Source organism: Tursiops truncatus, chromosome 20 (genome assembly GCF_011762595.2).
Source record: "Tursiops truncatus isolate mTurTru1 chromosome 20, mTurTru1.mat.Y, whole genome shotgun sequence".
Classification (NCBI taxonomy): Eukaryota; Metazoa; Chordata; class Mammalia; order Artiodactyla; family Delphinidae; genus Tursiops; species Tursiops truncatus.
This window is the reverse complement of record NC_047053.1, coordinates 46,134,634-46,161,846: the sequence shown is the minus strand read 5'-3', so window position 1 is coordinate 46,161,846 and position 27,213 is coordinate 46,134,634. Positions and strand designations below refer to the sequence as shown.

General features: G+C 60.2%; 2 protein-coding genes and 1 long non-coding RNA gene across 13 annotated transcripts in view; 1 reads left to right on the top strand and 2 right to left on the bottom strand.

The window, feature by feature from the left end:
* Positions 1 to 1,158: 1,158 nt before the first annotated feature.
* On the bottom strand, positions 1,159 to 11,530 carry LOC117309487 (uncharacterized). 2 transcript variants are annotated; one of them, XR_012328358.1, is made up of 5 exons: positions 10,750 to 11,530; positions 8,296 to 10,091; positions 7,912 to 8,116; positions 5,699 to 7,650; positions 1,159 to 3,142 (listed from the first exon to the last, which is right to left on the bottom strand). It is a non-coding gene; the product is annotated as an uncharacterized lncRNA (long non-coding RNA). The 2 variants fall into 2 exon arrangements; XR_012328357.1 differs by having other exon boundaries at positions 5,699 to 8,116.
* SLC16A3 (solute carrier family 16 member 3) lies at positions 9,276 to 21,119 on the top strand. 4 transcript variants are annotated; one of them, XM_073797032.1, is made up of 6 exons: positions 9,277 to 9,361; positions 15,984 to 16,118; positions 17,238 to 17,485; positions 17,932 to 18,075; positions 18,373 to 19,137; positions 20,059 to 21,119. In XM_073797032.1, the coding sequence occupies exons 3-6, from the start codon at positions 17,263 to 17,265 to the stop codon at positions 20,310 to 20,312; spliced, it is 1,386 nt and encodes a 461-aa protein (XP_073653133.1). In that variant the 5' UTR covers positions 9,277 to 9,361; positions 15,984 to 16,118; positions 17,238 to 17,262; the 3' UTR covers positions 20,313 to 21,119. The 4 variants fall into 4 exon arrangements, with proteins under 4 accessions (XP_073653134.1, XP_073653133.1, XP_033703300.1 ...); XM_033847409.2 differs by lacking the exon at positions 9,277 to 9,361 and adding an exon at positions 11,512 to 12,416; XM_073797033.1 differs by lacking the exon at positions 15,984 to 16,118 and having other exon boundaries at positions 9,276 to 9,361.
* Positions 21,120 to 21,483: 364 nt separating this feature from the next.
* Positions 21,484 to 27,213, bottom strand: part of CSNK1D (casein kinase 1 delta) — a 37,378-nt gene continuing 31,648 nt past the window's right edge. For 4 of the 7 annotated variants that reach the window (XM_033847447.2, XM_033847445.2, XM_033847449.2 and 1 more), the window contains one exon: positions 24,408 to 26,544. Coding sequence is in view for 5 of the 7 variants with exons in the window: in XM_033847445.2 (XP_033703336.1) it covers positions 26,494 to 26,544 (51 nt within the window). In the remaining 2 variants the exon portion in view is untranslated. Of the gene's footprint in view, positions 21,638 to 24,407; positions 26,545 to 27,213 lie in introns of those variants that run through there. The other 3 variants (XM_033847446.2, XM_033847450.2, XM_033847444.2) reach the window with 2 other exon arrangements.

Below are 27,213 nucleotides of genomic sequence, written 5' to 3'. Positions count from 1 at the left end.
GGCCCCCGTCTGAGGAGGCTGTGCCAGGCCCGACAGCAGGGAGCCTCCCACCGCCAGCCCCCAGTGGTCTTCTGGCCACCAGTCCTTCCCTGGCTGGCCACTCCACTGCGCTCAGCGGCACCTCACTCAGGCCACAGGTGGGGGCAAACAGCGACAGGCAAGGCAGAGGCGGGCACAGGGAGGTAGCGTCCCACAGCAGCAGCCCCCAAACCTGTGGGACCCAGAGGGAGAACAGGGCTGCAGGCAGCAGACAGAGGAGCCGTATGTTGGGTGCCTGGACTGTGTGGCCTCCAGGACGAGGGGAGGGAGGAATGGGTAGTAGGGACCACAGGGAGCAAGGCTGGAAGGGCTGCCTGTGGGGCCTGGGGGCACAGGTGTGGGAGGACCCAGGGAGAGGAGTGGGTGTGGACACAAAGAGCAAAGAGGGAGTTGGGGGGCTCTAGCCAGTGGAAAGCACGAAGTGACAATTCCAACCCTGACCCAATCCCACCCCCAGGACCTAGATTGGCTCCAAGGAGGGGGAGAGGGAGACCTGACCCTCCTCCTACCCCCAGCCCACAGCTCAGGATGGGGCAGAGATGGCAGATCCCCAAGTGGCCACCTGTGGGACCAAGGGCAGGTGGAATGAAGCAAATGGGAGGAAAAGTTGGGGGGACTGGATCCAAGGGCCTGGGGCAGCAGGTCGGGGCAGGGAAAGTCCAAACCTTAGGGGCCATGCCCTATCCAGCCTCCAGGCTGAAAGGTTGAGCTGAGAGGGGAGGGCTGTGTCCCCACCTGCCTAGCCTGATCCCAGGGAGAGATGGGTCTCTCTGAAGGCCTGACCCGACCTGGCCTGGCTTCCCCAGGCCAGGTCAGCCCCACAGAGCCAGTGGCCTTTGCTGCAGCCAAGGCTCCAGACACCTCACGCCCTTTATGTCAGGGTGGGCTGCTCCTCCCCCAGCACCCAGGTGAGCCTGCCTCCTACTCCATGCCCATCACTAAGGCCTCTGGCTTGAGGCTGGTGATCTGCCCACTGACGTGCGAGTGCTGGAGGGGACAAGGGTCTAGGGCAGGGCTTTGCTGCCCCAGGAGTAGGAAGGAGAGACCAGGGCAGCATCTAGACCCAAAAGGTGGCCCATGCCGAGCAATGCCTACTTCAATTTAAACACAGGAGCAGGCTTATATTTTACCTAGTTTTGTAATTATGAAAGTAATAGATCAGCAAGTGGTGCTGGGACAACTGGATCTTCACGTGCAGAAGAATGAAGTCTGATCCCCGCCTCACACCATACACAAAAATCCACTCGAAACTCAGCAGCCGGACTTCCCTGGTGGCGCAGTGGTTGAGAGTCTGCCTGCCGATGCAGGGGACGCGGGTTCGTGCCCCGGTCCGGGAAGATCCTACGTGCCGTGGAGCGGCTGGGCCCGTGAGCCATGGCCGCTGAGCCTGCGCGTCTGGAGCCTGTGCTCCGCAACGGGAGAGGCCACAATAGTGAGAGGCCCGCGTACTGCAAAAAAAAACAAAAACAAAAAAACAGCCTACACGTAAGAGCTAAAACCATAAAATTCTTGGAAGAAAACATAGGGGCACATCTTCATGGCAGTGGATAATGAGATATGACACCAAAAGCACAGCAACCAAAGAAACAAATATAAAACTTTTCTGTATCAAAGGACAATGTGAGAGAGTGGAAAGACAACCTGGGAAATAGGAGAAGCATATATCTGATTAGCCTCCAGAACACATAAAGAACTCTTAAAACTCAACCAAGGGACTTTCCTGGTGGTCCAGTGGCTAAGACTCCAAGCTCCCACTGCAGGGGGCCAGGGTTCAATCCCTGGTCAGGGAACTAGATCCCACATGCCACAACTAGGAGCCCGCATGCCGCAACTAAGAGCCCGCATGCTGCAGCTAAGACCCCGCACAGCTAAAAAAAAACAAACAAACAAAAAAACTCAACCAAAAAAATAGAATCCACTTGAAAAAACGGTACAGGACTTGAACAGATATTTCTCTAAAGAAGATATACAAATGGCTAGTAAACTCAAGAAAAGATGCTCATTGTCATTAGTCATAAGGGAAATACAAATCAAAATGACAGTATGATACCACTTAGATATCACTTCACACCTATGAGGATGACTTTGATTTTTAAAAAACAGAAACTAACAAGTGTTGGCAAGGATGTGGATAAACAGGAACTCTTATACATTGCTGGTGGGAATGTAAAATGGTGCAGGTGGAAAACAGAAAACAGTGTGGCAGTTCCTTAAATAGTTAAACATAGAATTATCATGATCCAGCAATTCCACTCCTTGGTATATGACCTAGAGAAATGAAAACTATGTCCACAGAGAGACCTTATAGGAATGTTCATAGCGGCATTACTCACAATCTCTAAGAGGTAAAAATGACCCAAATGTCCATTGACAGATCAATGGACAACCAAATGTGGGATATTATTCAGTCATAAAAGGGAATGAAATTATAAAGACAACAACATAGATGGACCTTGAAAACACTGCGCTGTGTGAAAGCAGCCAGACACAAAGGCCACATACCATGTGATGCTTTTTATGTGATGTACCCGGAACAGGCAAATTCACAGAGACATAATGCAGGTTAGCAGTTCCCAGAGGATGGGGGAGGAAGAAATGGGGAATGATGACTTACTGAGTACAGGGTGGTATTTTTATGGGGTTTTAATGGGGTGATGAAAAAGTTTTGAAACTAGAGAGAGCTGGTGTTTGTACAATATTATGAATAAACTAAATGCCACTGAGTTCTACATTTTACATATCCGTTGCATGCTATGTGAATATCACCTCAATTGAAAAAAAAAAAAAAAAGTCAACTAATAGATATTCCCTGCGGGAAAACTGAGAAATTCTAGAAAAGTGTAAAGGAGAAATTGAATGTAACCTTACCTGATCCCGCTTGGGGCGTGTACCTCTCCCGCGGCATGTGTGTATTTCTAAGAGCAAACACGTGACCTACTTTGATTTGACTTTGCACACTGCTTTCCACCTCAGAGTCTGTCGGAAACCTTACCTGCAGTCATCGCCTTCAGAAACATGACTGGCTAGGTAAAACGAGGATGACTGCAGCGTCCTTCATCCTTCAGGCTGTTCTCAGTGGCCGAGGGTAGGAGAACCGTCACATCTGAACCCCCAGGGCCCAGGAGAAGAGGTGAAGGGGCAGACTTGTAGCTGCGTCCTGTACCCCAACATCAGGGCTGAGCAGCTGGAGGGGTGCGTGGCGGGGTGGGGGCAGTCCGCATAGCCCTCAGGTCCAAATATCAAGTCCACTCACCCCGCTGAGACCTACCTGGAAAGGGCCCTGCCTGGAGACTTCTGGGCTAGGGGTGGGGAGGGAGGAGTAGCAGCCCCCTCCCCAGGGGATCAGTGGTCGTAGCCCTGACAGCAATTCTGGTCTGGCTCGACACTTGTCCCCCACCCTTTCCTTCCAGGGTCAAGGGTTGGTGTCCTCTGGGGCCTCTAAATTCTTTAATCTTCCTTCAAAAAGTGGAGCCCAATTCCCCACCTTTTGAGTGTGGGCCGGACAGAGTGACTTTAACAGTGGAAGCTGCAGGAGTGATGATGCTGGATTTCCAGGACTGGGTCCGCAAAGCCCCCTGGCTGTCTTGGACCACTCACTCAGGGGAGGCCAGCTGCCATGGTGTAAGACACTCCGCAGCCCTCCCAAGAGGCCTATCTGCAGAGGACCTGAGATCCCCTGCCAACAGCCACATCCTGGAAGCGGGTCCTCCTGAAACCTTGACCACCCAGCCCAGGTGCCCCCAGATTCCTGACCCGGAGACACAGGGCGAGTAATAAATGCTTACTCTTTTAAGTGGCTAAGTTTGGGGGGTGATTTCTTGTGTAGCAATAGAGAACGAATACCTCTCTCGCCTATGGGGGGTGAGAGGGGGCCCCAACACCAGGCACCTTGTCTTCTCCTGGTGGGGCCTCCCCTGGAGCCGAGGCCCCACATCTATAGATGTGGGCAGGGGGAGGCAGGACATTTGGACACCAGTGTTTTGACAGGATCCTGCAGAAGGGATGTCATGGCTAAGTACCGGGCACTTTCAGATAGCCCAGGCCTGCCTCCAACTGCCCGGGATCCTCCCGCACTCACCTGGCCCCTGAGCTCTGGCCCCCAGTCTCACCTGGGGAGGAGCCACGATCCAGGTAACAAAGCCACAGCACAGGCTCACTGGCCTCCCCAGGGAAGAGGGCATAGCACGTGCAAAGGCACAGAGGCCTGGAGGAGAGCTGGCGGGAGTCCCAGGAGCCTCTCAGCCTGGTGGGGTCGGGGTGGGCGCTGCTCCGCTGCACCCCCAGTCTCCACAGCCGTGTCATCCACACCTGGCCAGGCCAGTGGCCTCCTGCCCACTCCCCATGCCCTGCCTCTGCCTGTGCACTCCCACATCTAAGCTCAGGTCTGCACTTGAGTCCTGCCTCCTCCAGGCCAGGCCCATTTCATCTATGGGTGGGGGAGAAGAGAGCTCCCGAGGGCGTCACAGGGTGCCAGAGGGTGTGGCAGCAGCCTCAGGACAGAGGCTACCTGTCCTCAGAGCCTGTGGCCCTAAGAAGTTCCCCCTTTCGCCCCTTGCAGGTGCCCCACCCTCGATGCCCTCACTGGCCGTCCAAGCAGAGCTCAGTTGAGGACGGGGGTGGGTGTGAGGGGTGCAGGGTGCTGGGTGACTTTGGGAAGGTGGAGGGCGATGCCGAGCTGGGGCAGGCCTCAATCTGAAGCCCGGTGGACGGATGTTGGCGTGGGCGGGGCAGGGGGGCTTGTCGACATGGGAGCGCCCCCCCCCCCCCGACCAGTCTGGCTGGACGATGGGGCAGGAGCGACACCCCTAACAGGTGAGCTGGGTGAGCTTTCAAACCCTCCCAAGAGTGGTCAGGAGGGCTTCACTGCCACTTCACAGATACGACACTGAGGCCAGAGTGCGTCAGGGTTGACCTGGGCTGCCGGCACGACTTCCTCTCTGCTGGGCCCCTTCACCCCACCTCGACAAGAGTCTTGGGCACGCCTGCCCAGCAGCCCCACTGACCTTGGGTGCTGAATGTTTCGGCAGCAGCACCGACCCTGTCTCAGTCCTGTCTCTTAGTGGCATGGGTGAGGTCACTGCGGCCACTGAGGAGAGGGGCCATTGGCCCAAGTCTGCTGCCCCCACCTGGACCCAGCCTCCCATGCTGGGTTGCTCTTCCTCACCTCCCAGGTGAGACCCTCCCTTCAGGACTGCTGCAGGGTCAGGAGGAGTGGGCAGCTGGGGCGGCCCCCCCTTGTGACTGACCTTGGCCCAAGGGGCAGCAGCCAGCCGGGTTCCCCCGGAGAAAGCCAACGGCTATCAGAGGGATCACCCACCAGGGCCCAAGCCAGAGCCCACCCACTCCCAATCCCAGCCACACCTCAAACGCCTGCCACAGACACCCCAATAAACGCACAGAACCCCACCCGGAACTCCCACCCCCCACAGACACCTCCAAGCCCCACCCATACCCTCACCCCCGTGCCCAACACCAGCCTTGGGTGGGGAGGGCAGGTGAATTAGGCTGGGCTGGGCAGGGGTCTGGCCTCTGCCGCCTGTTTTTACCTCCGCCCACAGCCTGGGCCAGCCAAGTAGTCAATATGTTTATTTTTCAGGGCGCCTGAACTGACTTCGAGGAAAAGCCGAGGGGCAAGCAGGGAGGAAGGGGCGTGGGCTACCTTGGGGAGGGGCCTGTGTACCGCTGGCCTCAGTCTTCCGGAAAGGCGGCCTCTCCACCCTGAATCATGGGAGGTGTGGCCCAGCTGTGGTGTGAGTGAGGACCGGCTGCGACAGTCCTGCCTGCCTCCAGGTCCCTAAGGACGGTGGGGTCAGGAGCCGGACCCCAGGGCAGGGGGGCCCAGGCTCAGCCAGAATGTCCGCCCCATGACTCGGCTTTCTTCAACCGACCCAGCCTGTGCTGGCCCCGAACCCGTCCACGGGGTGCTGGCAGCCGATGCTGGGTGGCACAGGCAGTCCAGGGGCAGGATGAATGGCCCGGCTGGGGCCTGGAGCCCAGTGGGGGTGCCCAGGGCTCAAGGATGGGGCCTCTGCATGGCCCCATCAGACCCTGGAAGGTTCCCTGATGCCCGAGATCTGGCCCTGCATAGGAGCAGGAGGCCTGTCCCACCATCCTTCCCAGGGGGCTGCCCCTGAGACCCTCTGAAGTCTCTCCAGGTTTCCAAGATCATTTTCAGAGACAGTGGCACGGCGGAGCCTGGCTCCCATCCACCATCTGGGTGGAAAATGGAGATCAGACTCTGAGAGGGTGATGGGCCCAGTAGACATTCCTGCTCTGTATCCATCTTCTCTCCTTGGGAAGGGTGAGGCACAGTCCCCACCCAGGAGCTGCAGCAGCTGGGGAGAGGGTGCAGGCAGGCCTGGAGGCCCCTCAGAGCACGTTCTAGGTCCTGATGGGACCTGCAGCTGTGATTTGGAACAACTGGAAGAATGAGAATCCAGGAGATGGAGCAGGTGGGGGCACTGGCAGGGGCGTGGTGGACCGTGGGGAAGGGCAGGGCCAGAAGCAGGTTGGGTCATGAGGGAGAGCATCCCCCCCACCTCGCCAGGGGTGGCTGCACCTCCCCGGGTCACCCACCCCGTCCCTTTCAGAAAAGGGGAGCTTCAGTTGGGGGGCTAGCCCAGGGCCACTGTGGGGGACCAGCCATCGGAGTCAGACTTGGGGTGGGTGTCCCTGGCCTTCTCCGCCCCTCCCCTGCACCACAGAATTGCACCCACTCCTTCCCTGCTGTGCTCAGGGCTCCTGGCCCTGGAAAGTGGACTGAAGCACCCAGGGGGAGCTTGGGGTCTGGAAGGCCGAGGGTCTCAGGTTGTGGAGGTTCCTGGTCCTCCCCTGCAGGGCCCTGGTCCACGGGAGGCCCTGGGGGGAGGCTGCTCTGCCGTTCAGCTGACTGTCAGCAGGTGGTTTCCCACGCCGGGCCACACACAGAGGCCATCACTCTGCCACCCCACTTTGGTCTTCCTCCACTTCCCCAGTCAAAGCACACTCCCTGGAGCCCTGCTGGGGTGGGGGCGGGGCTGGCAAGCCGGTGCCTGATCAGCCTGCCCGCGGTGTCCCTGGGAGGGGGGAGCCCACATTTCAGCTCTGGGTGAGCAGCCAGGCTGGCCCTGGGGCCCACACCCATGGAAGACCATGCCTGAGGGGCCCTGGGTCTGGGGAACTGTCCTCTCCCTCCTCGGGGCTCCTGCAGGACCACAGTATCTCTGGATAAACACCCCCAGCCCTCCCAGATGGAAGCTTGGTGTCCCTTTCCTTCTTGGGGAGCAAGGGTGGAACCCAGGCACTCCCTCAGATCACTGGGTGGGGGCCCTCCCCGGTTGCAGAGCTCAGAGAAGACCCAGCGCTAGTCTGAGGGAGGCTGGGAGCAGGCCGGAAGACCCCAGCCACCCCACATCTGTCTCCCTTTTTGGGCGCTCTGAGGTCTTCCATTTGGGGGTGGGTGAGGGCAGGAGCGGGGTGGGGGCGGGCTCGAGGGCTGCACAGCTCCTACCTAACAGGAATCTTTGGTCCCTGGGGTGAGGGGCACTAGCTCCCAAGCCTCATGAAGATGGGTAGGGCATCCAGGTGGTGGCAGGAGGGGCCCACGCAGGGCAGGGTGTGAGTCTAAATGATCTGAGGCAGAGGAGGGAGGTGCCCCATCCCAGAGGTTGGAACTACGAGCACGGGTGAGGGATTCCCTTCTGCAGCTCTGCCCTGCACCCCCTCAGATGCCCTCCCATGCTGGTGTACCTCCCACCTCCAGCCGTGAGGAAGCCAGTGAGTGTTGTTGGTGCAGGCAGTTGGGGGTACCATCTGATACCCCGTGGGGACCCCCTTCCTTCCCAAGGGCCCCTATAGACACCCAGGGTCCAGGCCAACTCAGCAGGGCTTCACCTGGGAGGCCCAGGCCAAGTTGCTGCTGGAGGCTTGGGCTGTGCTTCCTGCTTTCTTGTGTGTGTATGCCTATGTGGCAACTTCTTTAGCATTTGGGGGTGAGGGTGGTCGGGTCCCGGGCCGGGGTGGCAGCTAGACCAGCTCAGCCTCTATGAGTGCTAGGGCTCTTCTGACAGGGGGTGGGGGTGGGGCAGTCTCCCAGCATCTGAAAAAAAAAGCAGAAGGCCTCAGTGGACTTGGTGTCTCAGAAGGGGTGGTCGGATGGTGAACTCTGGGCCAGGAGGCCAACACCACCACCATTCTGCCCACTCCTCTGTACTGTGCCAAGGCGGGTGGGCCACCCCATAGGCCTCTGGAGGGGGGTAATCTTCCAGGGATGCTCACTCTGTCACCCTGTCCAGGATGAGCTGGAATCTTTGCCATAAATCCCAGAGACACCAATGCCTGGCCTCCTGTAGTCCCAGAAGACTCGGGTGTCATTTTGAAGTAGGTTCAATGGAAAGTGGTCCTGTGGCTCAGGGGCAGCCACCAAGTGGTGTCCTGGGCCCAAGCCACCAATGGCCACACTCCCTGGTGCCTCCTCAAACCTCAGTTCTTTCCATCTTGCAGATGAGAAAACCGGGGGTCTGAAGCTCCTTGCCCAGGATCAGCCAGGATCAACGCTCCCCTTAGATGAGTGTCCGCGGGGTGTGGGGATGTGGAGTATGCCTTGGGGCCCCCGCCATACCCCCAGCACAGCCAGTTCTGGGAGCGCGAGAGGAGGGGCAGCGCCTGTTATCTGGCTCAGCAGGGCACAAAGCCACAGGGGGAAACGGAAGTCAGAGAGGACGGAGGCCTTGCCCAAGATCACCCAGGCAGCGCGGGCTGGGGGTTGGGGGGCCGGGGCGGGTGTCGGCCCCGAGGTTTGGATGGGGGCGCAGATCCCAGGGGGCTTGGCCAGGGAGGCCTGCAAAACCCCAAAGCTGAGCCGAGAGGCGGGAACCCCACGGGGTCCGCGGGCACTTCGCGGCGTGGGGTGCGCCTGGATGCGCGCGCTCACCTGTCAGAGGGCGCGGCTCGGGGCGCGGGGGGCGACGGGGGTCACTGCGGGACCCAGTTGGGCTCCCATCAAGCCCAGGCAGAGGGAAGCGAGCGCGCACAGAGTGGGAGATGGAGGGGCGGGAGGGGGCTGCGCGCCCGGGCTCCCAGCCCAGCGCCAGGGGATGACGAGGCTGGGGTGCCGGTCTGAGGGCGCGGGGGAGCGGGACTGGTCGGGCGAGAAGGCACAACCCGCGCCGGTGTCCGCGCCGTCGGGGAGCACTGGGGCGCCCCTCCCGCGGGGTCCATGCAGGGCGGCGCCAGGCGGCGGTGACGTACACTGGGGAAGTGCCGCGCGAGCGGCCTGAGTCGCCCCCGGCACCGCGCCCGGCAGCTAGGCGAGCAGAGACGCGCGGCGGCCAAGCGGCAGCAGGTAGGCACTGCCCGGGTGCTTCCGCGGCTCCGGGACTGGGACCCTCCGAGTCGCCCTGGCGCTGAGTCTGCACCCGGCGTGGGAGCGTCCTTGGGGTCCGCGCTTTTGCCTTTCGCCCTCCTGGTCCGGGGGCGCCCCGGGCACAAATGAGCCCCCCCCGGGCGGCCCCCATTGAGGGCCCCGGGGAGCCAGCCGCACCCCTCCGCGCCCTCGGACCCGAGTCACGCGACCTCGACTTCCCCGACTCATCTGGGCGCCCCTCCGTCGGGCAACCCTCGGGCTGCAGCTCCGGTTCCGGTATAAATAGCTCGGTTCGCGGCGAGCGGCTGGGGCTCGCCGGCTATATTTGGTGGGGCTAACGCCCCCTTGCCGCGGCCCGTGCCCCCTTGCCGGGGGGATTGGGGAGCACGTGCGCTCCAGGCCGGGGCGCCCGGGTGGTGGTGCCCGAGGGCCCGTCCTCTCTCTCACCTCCCTGTTCTTACCGCCGCCCTAAACACTCACCAACCCAAACCCGCCCTCAGGCAAAGGCTTCTGATCCAGTCCCTGGGCAGAGAGAACGGGGACCCCCCTCCAGGATCAGACTGGAGTCCCTGAGCTCGCCTCACCCCCCTCCCAGGCCCCTAGCCCTGGGAAAACCAGGTGGGGCCTCAGGGGCCTTGGTTTACTTACCTGAAAAGTGGGTTGACAACTTACCTACATGGATGCTGGCCCAGGCCCGTGGCTGGCAGGCCTGTGAGTGGAAGGGGAAGCAGTTGGGGTCATGGCCGCTGGGGTGGGGTGGGGTGGGGTGGGGTGGGGTGCCTGGATTCTGGGTGAGGGACAAAGGGGCAGCCCAGGGCCCAGAGTGCTTCTCTGTCCCAGATGCACTAAGCTGCACACCCAGAGGTGCCTGGGCTGACAGGATCACTCTGTGTGATGACCATGGCCAGGCTGAATGGTCTGAGGGACAGGAGGTGGCAGCTGGACCAACGGCCTTCATGCAGCCGAGGTCAGAGGGGCTTGTCCAAAGCCAAGGGCATCGTGGGTGCTGTGTGGGTTAGTGGGTTCAGGGGTCCACTGCCTCATTCTGAAGGCCCAAAAGTCTTCAGGGGTCAGATGGGCACTGGCAGGGACAGGGACAGATGCAGGAGTGTGTCCTGGAGGATGGACTGGGCCCTTTGGGCTCAGCTGTTAAGGAGTTGCTCCCACGGTGGGAGGTCTGCCCCCAAGGGGCTCTGAGGGCATGGGTGGTAGTGCCCAGACAGGTGTGGAGCCTTCCTGCCCAGCAGTCTGTAGTGTAGACAGTGCCTGGGGTGGACTTTGGGAGGCCTGATCCCAAGACAGGCTCTGTAACAACCCCATGTGACCTTGGGCAGGGCCTGATACCCAGGAGGCAACACAGCTCTCACCCACTCCAGCTGTACACCTCAGTTTGGAGGGCAGAAGGAGCGGGAGGTGTTCATGCTCCTCAGGACACTGGCCAGGGACAGTGTGTGGAGCGGGGTCTGTGGGGTCCCACGCACTGGCTGGTGGTGTCCGTATGACAAGGCTGACTTGCACCAGGGCGGTCCTCCCAGAGACCTGGCAGGTGTGGAGGGGGCCAGTTCAGCCCCCTCGAGGTGAGGAGCCCAGCAGAGCGACCCCAGGGCCCCGGGCTGGCCCTTCTGGGAGGTGACCAGTGGAGAAGACAGCCAGGCAGAGCGATCAGTCCATTGGAGACACCTCCGGATCAGGCAGGATCAGGCCTCGGGCGCACTGGGCCCCGGCACAGGGGCGGGGCAGGAGCGGACAAGGCATGGGGCTCCTCATGGCTTCGCCTCGGCGGCGAGTGCAGACCTCCCGGCTTCAGTCTCCATCTGTGAAACGGGCTGTGCGGGGAAGTGGGTCCCGGAGACCCGGAGTTCTCAGTCAATGTTGCTAGCTCCAACTCGCGCCTACCTGGCCCAGCCCCAACGAGGGGACAGTGAAGCGGGCCCCGCTCTGTGGGAGCCGCGGGGTCCCCTTCGGCGCTCGGGGACGCCCAGTGTGGCTCCGGGGCTCGCTGACCCGGGCAGTCCCGCGCCTTGGCTGTGCGCTCTGGCCAATACGGTAGCGGGCGGGAGGGCGCCTACTCCAGGCAATACGGCGGCGGCTCCTCCCTTGGCGCGGTCACGTCCCCCACGTCCCGCGCGCGGCCATGCAGGGGGGCTGGGGCGGGGCCGTGCGGAGCATCCTCTCTCCCAACGCCCCCACCCCAGCCCCCCGCTGCCGGCGAGGTCGGCCTGACCCCCACCTGCCCAGCCAGAAGCTGGAACGGGAAGGAGCGTCCGTTGTCCGTCCTGCACCCTCGGGTCCGGTGGGGGTGGTGGTGGGTGGAGCTTAGGGTCCCTCCACATCCTCCTCCCCAGCCGTTCTCCCCTCCTCAGCCACCTCCCCTCTCCTACTTGTTCCAAAGGCCCTATGGTGGCCCTATGGTGGTGGGAGCTGGGAACCCAGTTTTGGTGGAAGGGGGCCCCTCTTGGCTGGTGGGGCTTGCCGACACAGAGACCACCTTCTGGGCCTTGGCCTTAGGTTACAGGCTTTCGGGTTGGAGGGCTGTAGGGAGTTGAGGAATGGGACAAGGTGGCCACGTGGATGGGCAGGCCAGGCACTCGCAGGCTGGGCAGGGTTGGGTCAAGGCCTGGAGGGGGGCAACTTGGGCCTGCTCAACTACCTCCTGGCCCCTCCTCATTGCCCACTGAGCTCTCTAGAGGAGGGGGCTCTAACAGGGTAAGCACAAAAACATCCCCAGGGCCACTCTCGAATGGCCTTCTCCTGTCATAACAGGGTGATGGTGGTGGAGCGGAGAATGACTCAGAGCTAGGGGCTGGCCTGGGGCGCAGTGTCCAATCTGGTGAATGAGGCCACTGTTTCCACCCCACCGGCCCCTGCAAGAGGACGTGAGCCCACCTGAGAGTTTGCAGGGGCACTGGGCATGCGGTGGAGAGCTGTGTGGTCAGTGGAGGTGGGGTGGAGGGCCCAGGCCACCCACTGCCCGGCTCCCACCTCCCCAGAAAAAGCCCCAGTCACCTCCCTCCAGTCACAGCTCCTAACACAGGTGAGGGTAGGGCTGAGGTGGGCATCTGGGGTCCTTTCCCCCTTCTTGGGAGGGAGACAGGCACTTTGACCAGTGGTGGATGGGTGAGAGTGTCCTGGATCTTCTAGTTACCTGTTTGCACAACAGGGGCAGTGGGGGAAGGAAGAAGGGGAGGTCCTCCCTCCTCCTGAGGTGCAGCACCCTCTTGCCTGTCAGCTACCCCCATGGGCTTCAGGGGCCTTGGGGCTCGAGGAGCCAGGTGCTAGCCACCCTGGCCTGCTTCCCTGTTGCTCAGGCATGTCTCCCAAGCCTCCTGGTGTGGGGAAGAGTCAGGAAGAAACGTAATTGCCCCTTTCCTGCCCTGCCCACCTAGAGCTAGTCTCCAAGGACTAGAAATCCAGTTAGGTAACTGGCCAGCCTAGGAAGTGCACCAACTAAGCACCTGGGACAGGCCACAGGCTCTAGGGCTGGGGGCCCCCCTGCACTGAACCCCGCTCCCTGGGTTCATGGCCTGCCCTGGGGACTGATAGGCCACAGACCCAGGACCCAAGGTGGGTGAGGGGACTGCCCGTACAGAGGCCTAAGGAGCAGCGGCAAGCTGTGGCTGGATTGGGGTGGCAGAAGGGGTCTGGGAGGTGGTGAGGCCAACAGGATGTGAGTTCAGGGCTGGCTCTGAGGTAGGCGTGTGGGGTCGGGTTGGGAACACATTGGTATGAGGTTTGCACTAGCTCTCCGGGTGGATGTGTGGGGGTGGGGGTGAGGCTGGACACTGTCACCACCAAGATGGCATTCAAAGTGGGTGAGTGTAGGCAGAGAAGGGGGGCACTGGGGAGAGGGGTAATGCAGAAGCTGGAGCCTGACCCCAGCTGGGACCCTCACCCAGATAGCCAGTGGGCCCCTGAGGGAGCAGCTGGTGGGAGCCCTTGATTTGGGAGGGCACAATGGATGGGTCATTCTGAGGGACCTCTGTGTACATTCCTCTTTGGGCCGGGACCTGGGGGGCAGCCCCTGGAACCTCACCTGACCCAGAAACGGGCACATACACCCCACCTGGGAGATCAGCTTTCTGAAGCCCAGAGGGCGGGTTATTTCTGGGCTGCGTACGTGGTTTGCATGCTTCTCTGGGAGACTAAATGTCACTGAAAGGACAGCCAGCCGGCATGTGCTCACAGATGTGCTGGTGCCACCTCCCTCTGCGCTGCACTGAGGGTCTCTGACCGGCCCCCAAGGGGGCTGCTCCTCTCACCCTGGGTTTTCCTTGGAACACCAGCCAGCCTGTACCCAAGCCTCCCTCTTCAACATGACGGGCTGGGCTGATGAGGACATTTTGCTCTTGGAAATCCCAGCCCCTTCTCCACCCACCCCCTAAATACACAGAGCACTGCTGAGCGAAATCCCTTTGCCCCCAACCTAGAGCCCCCCAGTCCTCCATCATCTTCCCTGCTTGCTCACCACCACCTCCACCTCTGTTGGCAAACTGAAATTCACTAGAAACCTCAGTTTGAGGACCATCTGGTGTGGGGAACAGGGCGGGGGTCATTTCAGTGTGGCTGGCACCCTGGGCTGGGGGGTTAGCTGGGAGAAAGTAGTGTCTGAAGAGCTTCTGGGGCATTCAGGGGTTGGTGGGCGAGATGACCATACTGGGCCTTGGTCCAGGCACAAAAGGTGGCCCCCTCCCCACGTGAGCTTCACATGGCAGCCCCTTGGCCCACGTAGGTCCCAGAACACGCTGAACCCTCCTGCCTCTGGGCCTTGGCACCCATCCCTCTGCCTCCTCACCCTCCCAGATGCTAGTTCTCCTGAGGATCCCGGGGGCCTCCAGGGAGGACCCAGCCCTGGCGGGCAGAGAATGGGGCCTCAAAGGTTGGGGTGCCCATGATCCCCATGGTGCACCAGGCATGGCTGATGGAACCACGGAAATCTCAGAGGGAGGCCCTCCTTTGTTCTATTTTGGAACCTTGGGTTTATAAGAGTTGGGCTATTCCTAATTGCTCGGCCCAGACACACTCCCCTCCTTGGCCTCTACATGGCCCACTTGATTTACTTTAAAAAGCCCACAACCCCAAACATGCCAGGATTCTGAGGACAACCAGCCCCTCAGTGCTCCCATGACCATGACCACTGTCCTGAGTCCTGGGTCTGGGGTTCCTGTGCTTTCTGCCTTAAATAGTGTCACTGCATCAATAAGTATTGCTTAAGGTAAGTATATCTTAGGAATGTTCCCATTCCTAAGATATACTTATTAGTTTTTTGTTTTTTTTAATATCACTCAGATGCATGTACCTTTTAAACTTAACGCTATCAAGGGGAAGGGACAGCAGCTCGGTACCCCCACCCGGGAAGTTTGGCTGCGGATGACCTTTGTCCATTTGTCCCGTTCCAGGCTCAGGCACCCGGCTGTGTTGTCAAAGGCAGGGCTCTGGAGGAGAACCTAGGGGTGGGCCACACCGAAGCTGTGCTCAGACCGTCCCGTCCCAGGTTCTGTGTAGCCTCAGATGTGGAGGTGGCCACCCAGGGGGCTATGCCAGGTCACGGGTCTGTGCACACATTTGCAGGAGGATGGGGGGCTCCCTTGGCTGGGGTGCCCCTGTGCACCCTTCAGCTGTGTCCCTGGATGGCTGCGCAGCCCTTGGCCTCGGACGCACCCTTCATCCTGCTCACTGAAGCCCAGGAGCCTTCCAAGCACCGGGCAAAGTGCTTGAAAGAGCACTGGGGTCTGAGTGCCAGGAGAGGTGAGGGCTTCTCCTAGGTTTCCCAAAAGTGGCGCCTGTGGCCCTGGCCCAGCTGAGAACCAGCAGAGGCTCTGAAGGTGGACCTCTGGCCCAGTCTGGGGTGGGGGGCAGGGCTGCTGTTCTGCTCTGGTGGGCTGTGTCTGCCTTGTCATCACCCTGACAGCCAGCTGGCTCCTGGAGGTCTGGTCATCAAAGGGTGGTGCCCACAGACAGCAGCTACTTCTTAGAATCACCTAGGATGCCCTTAAAAAACAACCCCCCCCCCCAACACCCTTTGAATCAAAGCCCAGGACCTCCCTCCACTGCTGAATCAGAACCTTGGATACCCAACTGTCCACTGAATCAGAGACCACCCCTCGCACTGAGTCAGATCTCAGACGCCCCACCACCGCTATATCAGAGCCCAGATCCCCCCAGACTACTGAATCAGAGCCCCCAGAGGGCACAGCACCTGTGGTTGTGGTGCTGGGGGGCAGGCTGGAGGCGGGGGGGGGGGTGGTGGGGAGCAGGGAGTGTGTCTTATTTTCCACATTCCTTTCCCACCACACTGAAGCTGTGCTCAGACTGTCCGGGGATAGAAGCCCTTGTTCCCATTCCAGAGTCCGGTCCCAGGTTCTGTGTAGCCTCAGATGAAAGAGTGGCCACCCGGAGGGCTGTGCCAGGTCAAGAAGGATTCAAGGAAAAGGGGCAAGGGGTGGAGTCAGGACAGATTATGAAACCCAGGAAGGCGGGCTGATAGGAAGGGGGCTGTGGTGCTGCGTGTGCAGCTCATGCAGGAAGTGCTCGGGCATCGTGCAGGTGGAGTGTTTACACCACTAAGTCAGCAGATACTACACATCAGCGCTTCCCCCACCAGGGAGCTGGTTTATAGCTCACCACTGGTGGGGAGACACGAGAGCTTCAGTGGGCAGCAAGCGGCTGGATCCAACACGCCCTCCCTTCCCCACGCCTGCAGCAAGGCCTACTCTGTCCTTGAAACAGCTTCTGTCAGGTGAGGTGGGGGCACTAGGCCACCAGGCTGATCTCTGGGATTAGGGGGTTTCTGGAGCAAGGATCAGGGAGGGGTAGGGGATGAAGACGGGAGGGGAGGGGAGGATCTCCAGGTGGAAATCTGCCTGCAGTGTTTCAAGTTACTGGGCCTCAAACGAGCTTAGTTCCTGGGGTTTAAAAGAGGAAAGTTGACCCTGAGCTTCTTCGGGTTTTGGGCCAGCAGTGGGTGCGGCCAGCTCCCTCCTTGGCAGCCTGGGGGCTAGAATGGTTTGCTCTGGTAGGCTGGATGGAAGCGTGTCCCTCCTGCCCTTCCCTCGCCAGAAGGGTTAAACTCCAGCAGCCGACACACCTTCCCTTCCACCTGGGCTGGCCCTGCTGCCCTCAGGCTCCCAAAAGAGCTGCTGCAGGTGGATGATAACGAGATGGGACAAGTCTGGGCCAGCACAGTGACCCCCGCCCTCCCTACCTGCTTTCCCCACCCCGCACAGCACAGCCTGTGTGAGCCTCTTCTTCAGACTCTCACTTCTTGTGCAGTGCGATCAGAGTGGAAAGGATCGGGGAGCCCTGTCGCCCTGGGGGTGGGAGAGCAAGGCTGGCCACACCTAGATTGAGGTCTCAAGGGACTGCAGCCTAGATCGGGCCCCAGGTCCTCACCAGGGCTGGCTTCACTGCCCGAGGTGCTGGCTGCTAAAACCACACTGCTTCCCAACACAGGGTCAGGCGGGAGGCCAGAGCATGGCTGACTTCCCCACTGGGGTCTGCCCTCCTCAGGAGGTAACTTGAGACATGGCTGAGCCCAAAAAAGCCACTGCCCTTTAAAGCCAGCTGTATGGGAGCAGGCCAGGCCTGAGCGGGGGAGGGAGGAGGAGCTGCAGCTGCTGGTCACCCCAGACCTTCCTGCCCTGCACCCAGCACAGGTGAGGGTCAGAGGCAGGGCTCTCAGGTAACATCGGGCACGTGGCCTGGCCCAGAGCTGAGCTCCTGCTGGGGGCTGAGGCCTGAAGGGAGGGGTGGCCGGCCTGGGTGCCAGCCCTCAGGTGTGTCTCTGTCCCCACACTGCAGGGCTGTAGCTGGGTGACTGCCTGACAACCGAGTCAGCCTGGCTTCCTCTCTTTCTCAGGGACGCGGAACCAGCCCTCCTGGCCATGGGAGGGGCAGTGGTCGAAGAGGGCCCGACGGGCGTCAAGGCCCCAGATGGGGGCTGGGGCTGGGCCATCCTTTGGGGCTGTTTTGTCATCACAGGCTTCTCCTACGCCTTCCCCAAGGCGGTCAGCGTCTTCTTCAAAGAGCTCATACGAGAGTTTGGGATAGGCTACAGTGACACAGCCTGGATCTCCTCCATCCTGTTGGCCATGCTGTACGGGACAGGTGAGGGGCTGTCATGCCAGGTGACTGCCTCTGGGAGTTCAGCAAGTTCAGTTCTGGACAAAAAGGCCTTGGGGTCAGGGGTTGGGTAGCGCGCCCAGCGTCTTCAGCCCCGGTCCCCAGGGGCACCTGGTGGGAAGCCCTCGAGGATGCCATGGTCTCCAGAGTGCAGACGAGCACAGGCCAAGGCTGTCTGGGACCCTGTCCAAAGGGCTGTGTCTGCACAGCTGTGCTGGATCCCGGAGCTGTTCTTGCTGCCTGCACAGACCAACCAGAAAAGACCCCTCTAACGGGGACCGTTCCTTGTGAGCCATGCTTTGCTTAAAAGATGGGCGAGCGTGCCCCTGTGTATCCTGAGCCAGGGGCAAGGAGGCATCAGGGAAGGGCAGGTCTCTCTGGGCATGGAGAGCCTCGGTCCGGCCCCTCAGCTGCTGTCCCCCATCCCCCAGGCCCGCTCTGCAGCGTGTGTGTGAATCGCTTTGGCTGCCGGCCCGTCATGTTCACAGGTGGCCTCTTGGCGTCCCTGGGCATGGTGTCTGCATCCTTCTGTGGAAGCATCATCCAGCTCTACTTCACCACTGGGGTCATTACCGGTGAGTGAGGCCCCGCCAGAAGTGGGGCGGCCGGGTGGCGATGGCTCACGTTGATGGAAGAGAAAGGACCTCCCAGGGGTGGGCAGCTGTGGGGTGTACCCACCCAGAGCCATCCCGTCCCTCGTTCCCCGTCTGTCTCTCCCGGGCACGTGGGTTGGCAACAGGGGCTCTGAACACACGCCGAGTCTCCTCATGTCGATGCCTGTCAGACCCACACATAGAATCGTTCAGGCGGGAGCCCGTGCTGGGGAGAACTGGGGCTGGGCCACCTGCGCTCACCCACCCATTCCCCTCCAGGCTTGGGTTTGGCGCTCAACTTCCAGCCCTCACTCATCATGCTCAACCGCTACTTCAACAAGCGGCGCCCCATGGCCAACGGGTTGGCGGCAGCGGGCAGCCCGGTGTTCCTGTGCGCCCTGTCCCCACTGGGGCAGGTGCTGCAGGACCACTATGGCTGGCGGGGTGGCTTCCTCATCCTGGGTGGCCTGCTGCTCAACTGCTGCGTGTGTGCTGCACTCATGCGGCCCCTGGAGGCGCCCCGGCTGGGTTCAGGTTCAGGGCCTGGGCCCCAGCGGCCACCCCGGCGGCTCCTGGACCTGAGCGTCTTCAGGGACCGCGGCTTTGTCATCTATGCCCTGGCCGCCTCCATCATGGTGCTGGGGCTCTTTGTGCCGCCCGTGTTCGTGGTGAGCTACGCCAAGGACCTGGGTGTGCCCGACACCCAGGCAGCCTTCCTGCTCACCATCCTGGGCTTCATCGACATCTTCGCGAGGCCCACCGCCGGCTTCATCACAGGGCTCAAGAAGGTGCGGCCCTACTCTGTGTACCTCTTCAGCTTCGCCATGTTCTTCAACGGCTTCACCGACCTCACGGGATCTACAGCCAGTGACTACGGTGGCCTGGTGGTCTTCTGCATCTTCTTCGGCATCTCCTACGGCATGGTGGGGGCCCTGCAGTTCGAGGTACTCATGGCCATTGTGGGCACCCAGAAGTTCTCCAGTGCCATTGGCCTCGTGCTGCTGCTGGAGGCCATAGCTGTGCTCATTGGGCCCCCGTCGGGAGGTGAGTGCTGGGGGCAGGGTGGGGAGCGAAGTTCCTCCACTCCCTGAGGCCTGGCCAGGCCTCCAGGCAGTTCACACACCTGCTCTTCCTGGGGACGGTACTCACCATGGGGGGCTCTTAGCTGGAGGGACCCCCCCTCCCCCACTGCTCCCAGCCTTGTCTAGCCAGGCCACCGTGTACCTCAGCACATGGCCAGCCGGTGTCAGGAGAGAACATGGCCTCTCACACACCCTGGGTCCCCCTCGGTTCACTGTGGGAGGAGGCCACGGGCTTGAGTCGTGGCCCAGGTGATGGCTCCAGGGTGGAGTGCTGGTCCTCCTTTCTGGCTGTCCCCACACGCCGGGGAGGCTCAGAGCTGAAGATCGGGCCGGCTTCTGTTACGTTGGGCTTTTGCTTTATTTTTTGATAACTGAGAAAATAATGGTGTGCGATTAAAATGGTGTGGACGGTGGGAGCAGTGTGGCCAAGTCCCCACCAAGCCTCTGCACCTGGGTTTGGGTCTCTCCAGCCAACCCTGTAGTCCCCCTACCTCCCACTTGGCCTTGGGCCTCTGGCTCTTCCTGCCTGGAGAGGTCTGGGGCGAGGGTGAGGAGGTGCCTGAATCGTCACTGTCTCGGGGTCCCAGGGTCCTTCTGGGGCCCAGGTGGTTCCTATGAGGGCCACCACAGTGACAGGCAGTGGGGCCAGATCCCTCCAGGTGCCTCCACCTGGCAGGGGATGAGGCCCCACCGGAGGCTCTGCTCCAAACCCTTGTCAAAGCCACTCTGCTTTAGCCTCTGAGTCTGTGCGGCCTGGGGGAAGGTGGTGGGGGTGAGGGTGGCTGCCTCAGGGGCCCTGGCCTGTCCCCGGCAGGGCACTGGTGACTGGGGGGATCCGGGGGAAGCTTCAGCCCTGGGCTGACCCTGTCCCCCTGCACTGCAGGCAAGCTCCTGGATGCGACGCACGTGTACCAGTATGTGTTTGTCCTGGCGGGGGCTGAGGTGCTGGCCTCCTCCCTCGTGCTGGTGCTGGGCAACTTCTTATGCATTGGGAAGAGGCCCGAGGCGGCCACGGAGGAGGAGCATCACAAGCCCCCCGAGGACGTGAAGGTGGACTCTCGGGAGGTGGAGCAATTCCTGAAGACAGAGCCTGAGAAGAACGGGGAGGTCGTTCACACCCCAGAAACGAGCGTCTGAGCTGGGGGAGGCCAGCAGGGGTGGCAGGGAGCTGGACAGGAACCATCAATGCTCGTATTTATTTCACAAACAGGACTAGCTTGGGCGGGGCCGTTGGCTCCACGCCGGCCGCCCGGGCAGCGGATCATCGCCCGATCAGTGTTTTTCAGGGGAGGTGGCAGGGTGGAAACGTGTCATTCCAAGGTGGATCTGTGGTGAAGCCAAGCCGTGAGGTTATGAGCGGTCTGCACCAGGGACCCCACCTGCTGACCCCAGGGAGCCCGGTGCCCACCGCTGGGCTCAAGGACCCAGAGACCCACGCTTTGGAGACAACACGATTTTAATCAGGGGGCAGGGCCGGGGACAGCTGCGGAGTGGGCACTGCCACGACAGGCCTCCCTGCGTGCCCGTGAGCACCCCATCCTGCCTGGTCTCCCCATGCGCCCCAGCCCACCCCTCTTTGAGCGTTCAGTGGACAAAGGTCCCTCCTTCACCTCTGAAGGTTTGAGATAAACCTGCATGTGGGAGGCACCATCTCAGAAGGAATATCTTCCAGGAGCTGCAGGAGTTTTGCTCTACGTAGGGGCAGTATTCTAACTGTTCACCCCAAATCTCACTTTCTTAACAAATAGCCTGGTTATTTTTACAAAGTGGTTCTGGTCCTTGTCAGCCATGTCGGCCTTCTAAGCACTGCTGGTTCTGGACCCTGCCCTGATGGACCCCAAACGGCTCAGAGTGTTCACACAGCACCCTGGTGGCTGGCAGGGAAGGGGCCACGCTGCAGGGGTGTGTCCACTGAAGCTGAGATATACGTGTGGTTTCTGTTCACTGGTGTGTGTTTAAAGAAAATGATCTGCCTTTTTTTTTTTTTTTTTTTTTTTTCGGTACGCGGGCCTCTCACTGCCGCGGCCTCCCCCATCGTGGAGCACAGGCTCCGGACGCGCAGGCTCAGCGGCCATGGCCCACGAGCCCAGCCGCTCTGCAGCATGTGGGATCCTCCCAGACCGGGGCACGAACCCGCGTCCCATGCCCCAGCAGGCGGACTCCCAACCACTGCGCCACCAGGGAAGCCCCTGCCTTTTGTTTATTCGCCCCTCAGTCACCGCATGTGGTCAGCACCCTGGGCTGGTATCTGCTCCCCATCCTCCTTGAACAGCCCCACTCAGCCTCACCCCGGGTACTTCACACCCACCTGCCCTTGTGGCCAGCGGCGGCCTGTGTGGCTGGGAGCCCGGTCAGAGGCCGCTGGGGCCGCCTCAGTAGGTGGTGCGTCGAGGGCGCTGGGGACGGCAGCAGGCACCCTGGCGGGCCGCGTGCAGCCGGAGAGATGCCACGTCCCTGCTTCTCTGCAACGAAAAGCAAGCGAGAGCTCACATCTTGGGTCTGCCCCAGAGATGTCGCCCCGAAGGGGCTGCTGTCTCCCTCCTCCATCTGTCCCTTGAGCTCTATGAGGGAGCCAGGCACCTGCCCACAGTCCCCTGCCTGGTCTGTCATCCTTTCTGTCCTTCCTTCCCCTCTGCCAGGGGCTTGGGCTGTGGGCAGTGCTAGCAGTCACAGGTGTCAAGTGGTAGCCCTGCATCCGCTGACCTCACCCCGTAATAAGGTGGGCCAGGCAGGGCCCCCAGGCCAGTCCCTGGGCAAAGCTGAGCCATAAGCGCCCCACTTGTTAGGTCTTAAAGGGCGAGAGCCCCACCTGTGGTCTCTGCAACCACCTACCTGAGCTGGAGGGAGGCAGGGAAAAGGATGCAAGTGGGCAGCCTGCTTGTGCCCTTCCCCCAGCCACCTCCCAGCCCTCATCACACCGCCCCCTTCTCTCCTGATATGAGCTTGGCCTGGCTGTCGCCAGTCATTCAGTTACCCTGGGTCTCCTGGAACCAGCTGTGGTGGTGACCAGGGCCTCAGTGTCCCACGCTAGTACCCCCTCACTCTCACTCAAAGCTGCCTCATGCATCCCCCCTCCCTACTCGAGGACTGGCGACTCTCTACACGCATGCTCTGGGGACACTGTTCAGTGCTTCTGAGATGGTCAACGTGTGGGAGTTGCTCCGCTGGGGGTGGGACCCACAGCTGGTCTGGGGCTGGACCCATGCACCCCAGGGTGGACCTGAGGCCCCATGCCCACACAGCAGCGACACCAGCTGGTTAAAGCATCCAGGGGCTCTGCCAAGATTGGAGACTGATCCGCAGGGGCCCTGGGGGAGAAGGTGACCAGACCATCTTGACTGCCTAGTTTTCTGGTTCCAGACGTTTCCAACTGTGCCCAAGACACAGAGAAAAAAAACTTCCTGTCCTCAAAGTTGTGGCTGCCAAGAGTCCTAAGAGCAATTGACGACAGTTGTCATCAGTGCTCTGGCGTGGATGGGGCTGCCCCTAACCCTCTAGACGTCCCACTAAAGAAGACTCACACCCAGCATCCTGTGAAGACCCAGATGCCCGTGCTGAGCCCACTCTCATGGGCCCTTCAGCACCTCCTTGGAGGACACATACATAATCAGCCTAAATTGGGGGGTGGGGTACACGAGCCAGGCACCCTGGGCTGCTACCCCCACCCTGGCCAGACCTCGGGGCACCTGCCACCCTGTGCGGAGAACACCTTAGGACACGTGTGCAGGCCCCACGCTATGAGAGCCTGGCAGGAGGGCAGACCCCACCGTCAGTGGCTGCCTAAGGGTCCTGCCAATGGCAGTCTGGAAGGCAGCCGCCTAGACCTGCAGGGCCCCCTCATGGTTCCCTAAAGGACACTCCCCTGTAACCCTAAACACCCTTACAAGTAATGACGCCAAGAGGTGTGCTGCTTCCAGAGCTCCCAGCAGATGGAGGCGGGGCGGGGGGCAGGGCAGGCAGCGGGAAGGGCAGGAGAGGTCCCCTCCCCCAACACAGGAGTTTCCAGGAGGGTCTTCAAGCACCACTCTCAGTGGTGATGGGGCCTGGGGGAGGGTGGGAGGTGGAGGCATGGGCCTGGAGCTTGCTCTCCTGAGCATGGAGCCTGCCACGCGCGTCAGGGGGTGAAGCTCTCTGTGTCAGGCAGACAGAGGTGGCAAGGGGGCTGGGGAGCAGGACAAGCAGGCTCTGAGCGAAAGATGACAGGGTCCCTGTCCTGCCTGTGGTCCACCTCCTGGCAGGAAAACAAGAGGTGGCTCAGGGCTTGCCTCGTCACCATTTCAGCTGGGTCCAAATGTCAGCAGGCTGGGGTGGGGAACCCGCAAAGAAGAGCTCAGGCCCTTTTGGAACCTCAGGGACCACTGGCATAGCCATGGTGGCTTAGGAGGAGCAAAAGCAAGCTAGCAGCAGGTGGGAGATCCACCTGCCCCACCTGTTCCCCATGCATGTGGGTGGGGCCGCCAAGCTTTCCCTGCAACGCACGCAAGGCCAGCATGCTCAGCCCCAGGACAAGTGGGTGTGGACCAGGAAGTGGCTGATTACCACATATCCGTGGGAGCACATCTGTGGTCCCAGTTCAAGAGGGACGGACCTTCCCACTCTGCCAGCCCTGCAAGTCACCGTGGGCAGGAGAGCCTGCTGGGGACCATGCTTTCTCACTCAGCGCCATCTGGAGCTCCCAGGGGTAGGAACTTCTTAGGCTCCAACAACTCCAGAGGGAAGCGGAGGCCATGAGCCCAACAGATGGATGGATGATGTCCCCTTGCAGCCGCTGCCTTGATTAGAAAGGACAACACCCGGGGCATGGGGCATGCAAGGTGGTGTTCTCACTGGGATGGCGACTGCCAGGTCCAAGCCCCTGCGTCCCAGCAGGGGCCCACTAGCAGCCACTTCGAGCACCCACCACGGGCAGCAGGAACATGGCTACGTGTCAGCTACCGTGCTCTTCACTCCCCAGAAAACCCAAGGTGGGTGGAAGCACTTCCTTCCCATAAAGCTGGTTAAGGCAGGGGACTGGTATGTGCACATGGCCTGCACCGGCAACAACTCAGCCACATCCATGCCACGTCCCACAGGCTCATTCCACCTACTCCTGAGCAGCTTACAAAGTACACCAACAGGCTTCAGAAGGACAGACACGAATGCCCAGTCTCAGAAAATTAGTTTCAAATAGTTAATCTAAACAAATCAAAACTCAAACTGATGAAATAAAGACCACATGGCAGGGGCAGGGAATAAAGGTAGAAGTCGTCATGAATTTATTATTTACACGGTAGTTAAGGACACAAATACAGTGGTCATACAAAAGCGCAGTTCAGAGACTTGGCAACGGATACACAGGTTGATACAGACATTCCAACTATGTTTCCTGCAAGTCAGGATGGGGAGTTAAATAAGGGGGGGACACAACTGTCCACAACCACACTGCTGAGGACTGGGTCAGAGTCCACTTCTCAAATGCCATCTGGCAATTTCAGGTGGAAACCTGGATGCAGAATGTTGGGGCTGCGGCTGCTAACACCTTGCTGGGAAGGGGAAGCCCACCTCTGCAGAAGGCACTGGGCCACAATGAAAGCCCCCAACTCGCTCTGACCCACGCGAGCTCCCTCTGCACTCCCAGAAACACAGCCCGACCTGGCCAAGTGCCCACACCCCAAAACACTTACAGAGTAGCCAGCTCAGGAATCAGAAAGAAGTAAACAGCTGCGTTCTGTGCCATCAGCAGCAGTCAGGGCGTCCTAGGACCAGCATCCCCGTGCTGGGACTTTGGGGGCAGGAAGGGAAAACACAGACGTGGACACCTTTTAGGTGCCTATCTTCCTACGAGTGTCCCAGTTTCCAAACAGAACACACTGCAGGGGGATGATGCGAAGAAAGGTGAAGGTACCTATGAACATATATATTGCACCTCGTTTCCAGAGACGGGGGCTCCTGTCTACCGGCCACCACTACTACCTGGTGCCTCTGCTACTGCAAAGTGAGGGAGAGCGTCTCAGGAAACCACCTGGAGCTGGGCTGCCGCAGAAGGTCTTTCTGGGGAGATTCAGCCCTGCTCTGACTCTTGGCCTCTGTGGGGTCACTATGTCCCAGGGAAAGTCACAAAAGCGGGTGACCCTTCACCCTCCTGGACAATCAGGTCATCAGAGTCACCTGCTTCTTGGCACTTCAGAGTGGATTTCCTTGGGCTCGCTGGCCTTTCTGAGCAACGCTGGCACCCAGGGCAGATACCATGGCCCTTGGTTTTGAGCACATAGATATTAACACAGATTAAGGGCCAATCTGCACTGGTAATATTGACAGCCTACTTAGAAAATCTCCCAGATTCAAAAGCATTGAGGCAACCACCACCAAAATAATCACACACGACTCCACGGAGGGGCCCAAGTCTCTCAGTTTGAAATCCTCTCCCGAGGGATCAGCGACACGACGCGAAGCCACAGCTTCTGCAGTCTTCAGGCTCAGCTTCCTTCTCGCTGCGTCTGGGAAGGTCAGATCGGTGGGCTGCTCTGTGGGGAAGCACCCGCTGCGCCCATGCGTGTAGCCAGCACTTTCTAACTGCTCTGATGATTCAAGAATCCCAGCGGGTCTGCAGTGAGCAGGCATTTCAGTTTACGGTGGGGAAAGGAGCATGACAGCCAAAACCAGGTTAATGAGGTCACGAGACACACGGCACACACGGACACACACGTTACTTACACACGCGTATACACGTGATAGAATTTCTGATGAGAAAATCCCTTTTCCACAGTGACCACACAACAAACCACGAGACGCAGACCATGGAAACCCACGTGCTCTGCTCCCTGCCTCACTCCTTCTACACGAACTCCACATCAGTGCCTGCTTTAGAATTCTTTAAAGTCAGCATCTTCAAGACCGCAAAAACAGACATGAAAGAAACAATAAAGACAGATTTCTTCACACAGATTTAAGCCAATAATTTTTAGCAAAATGATACAAAACTGTCTTAACCAAGTAGAAGATCGGTAGTTACAGTAGACTCGGCAGGGACATGGGTGTGCCACCACAGAGGGGACTGAAAGGCTCTTGAATGGGAGTTTGATTCTCTCTGCAACCATCTCACTGCTTTCGTCCCAGCCCCGCTAGAACCAAGTTCATGGGGGCTCAGTGCAGCCCCTGGCGATGGCAGCGCTTGGAGTCTGTCCGGCTGGGTTTGTGTTTTGTTTCCCCCATGGGCGTCGCTGGGTGGGTGGCCTGGAGAGGTCCCGGTGTTAACATTTCGGTTCTAGACCGGGGGCGTGTCACTAGTAACAGAGTAGATCAGCCATGCATTGTCTGCCCTCAGCAAAAAGGAGAGTTCTCATCGGTGCACGACAGACTGCAGACCACTGGACGCCACCCGACCGGGAATCTGTCGGAGCCAAAGCACAGGAGAAGGTCAGCGTGAGGCCAGAGGAACGGAGCCGGTTGGCCTTGGGCAGAAAACACCAGTGACAGTGCCCTGGTGGGGAGGGGGCAAATGCCGCCTAGCCCCTCTGGACACGCGCACCCCCAGCTGCTCTGGAAGGTCCTTCGAGTCCAGGATACGTGCAGCAGAAAGAGTGACAGGAAGACGGGGAAGGAAGAGCCATGCAGGCAAGGAGGCTGTGGGGCCGCGAGCTCATGATCAGTCAGACCAGAGTCCAAGCGGGCAAGAGATGCTTGCTCCCAGCCCCCCTTCCTGGAAAGTAGCCTGGTGTTCCAAAAACAGGGACCAGGCCCCAAGCGGGCACTGGGACTCCACGTGGGGCAAGACGTGAAAAGCATTTCCCATCAAGATGTCCCCAAGAGTGCAGTCACGTTACAACTGCAGCTGGTCTCCCACCACAGCACCGAGTGGACAGAAGCTGCAAGCCCTCAGCCGGGAGGAGCCACAAGAGTTGCCACCAAGAGGGGAGCCTGGCTTGGATGCCCAGCCATGCACCAACGGCAGTGAGCGGGTGGCTGTGGCTGATGGGTGAATACAGACGAGAGCGTGGTGGACAAGATGCTAGGCAGAGACCAAGTTCAAAAAGAAAAACAAACGAGGAGGACAGAAATC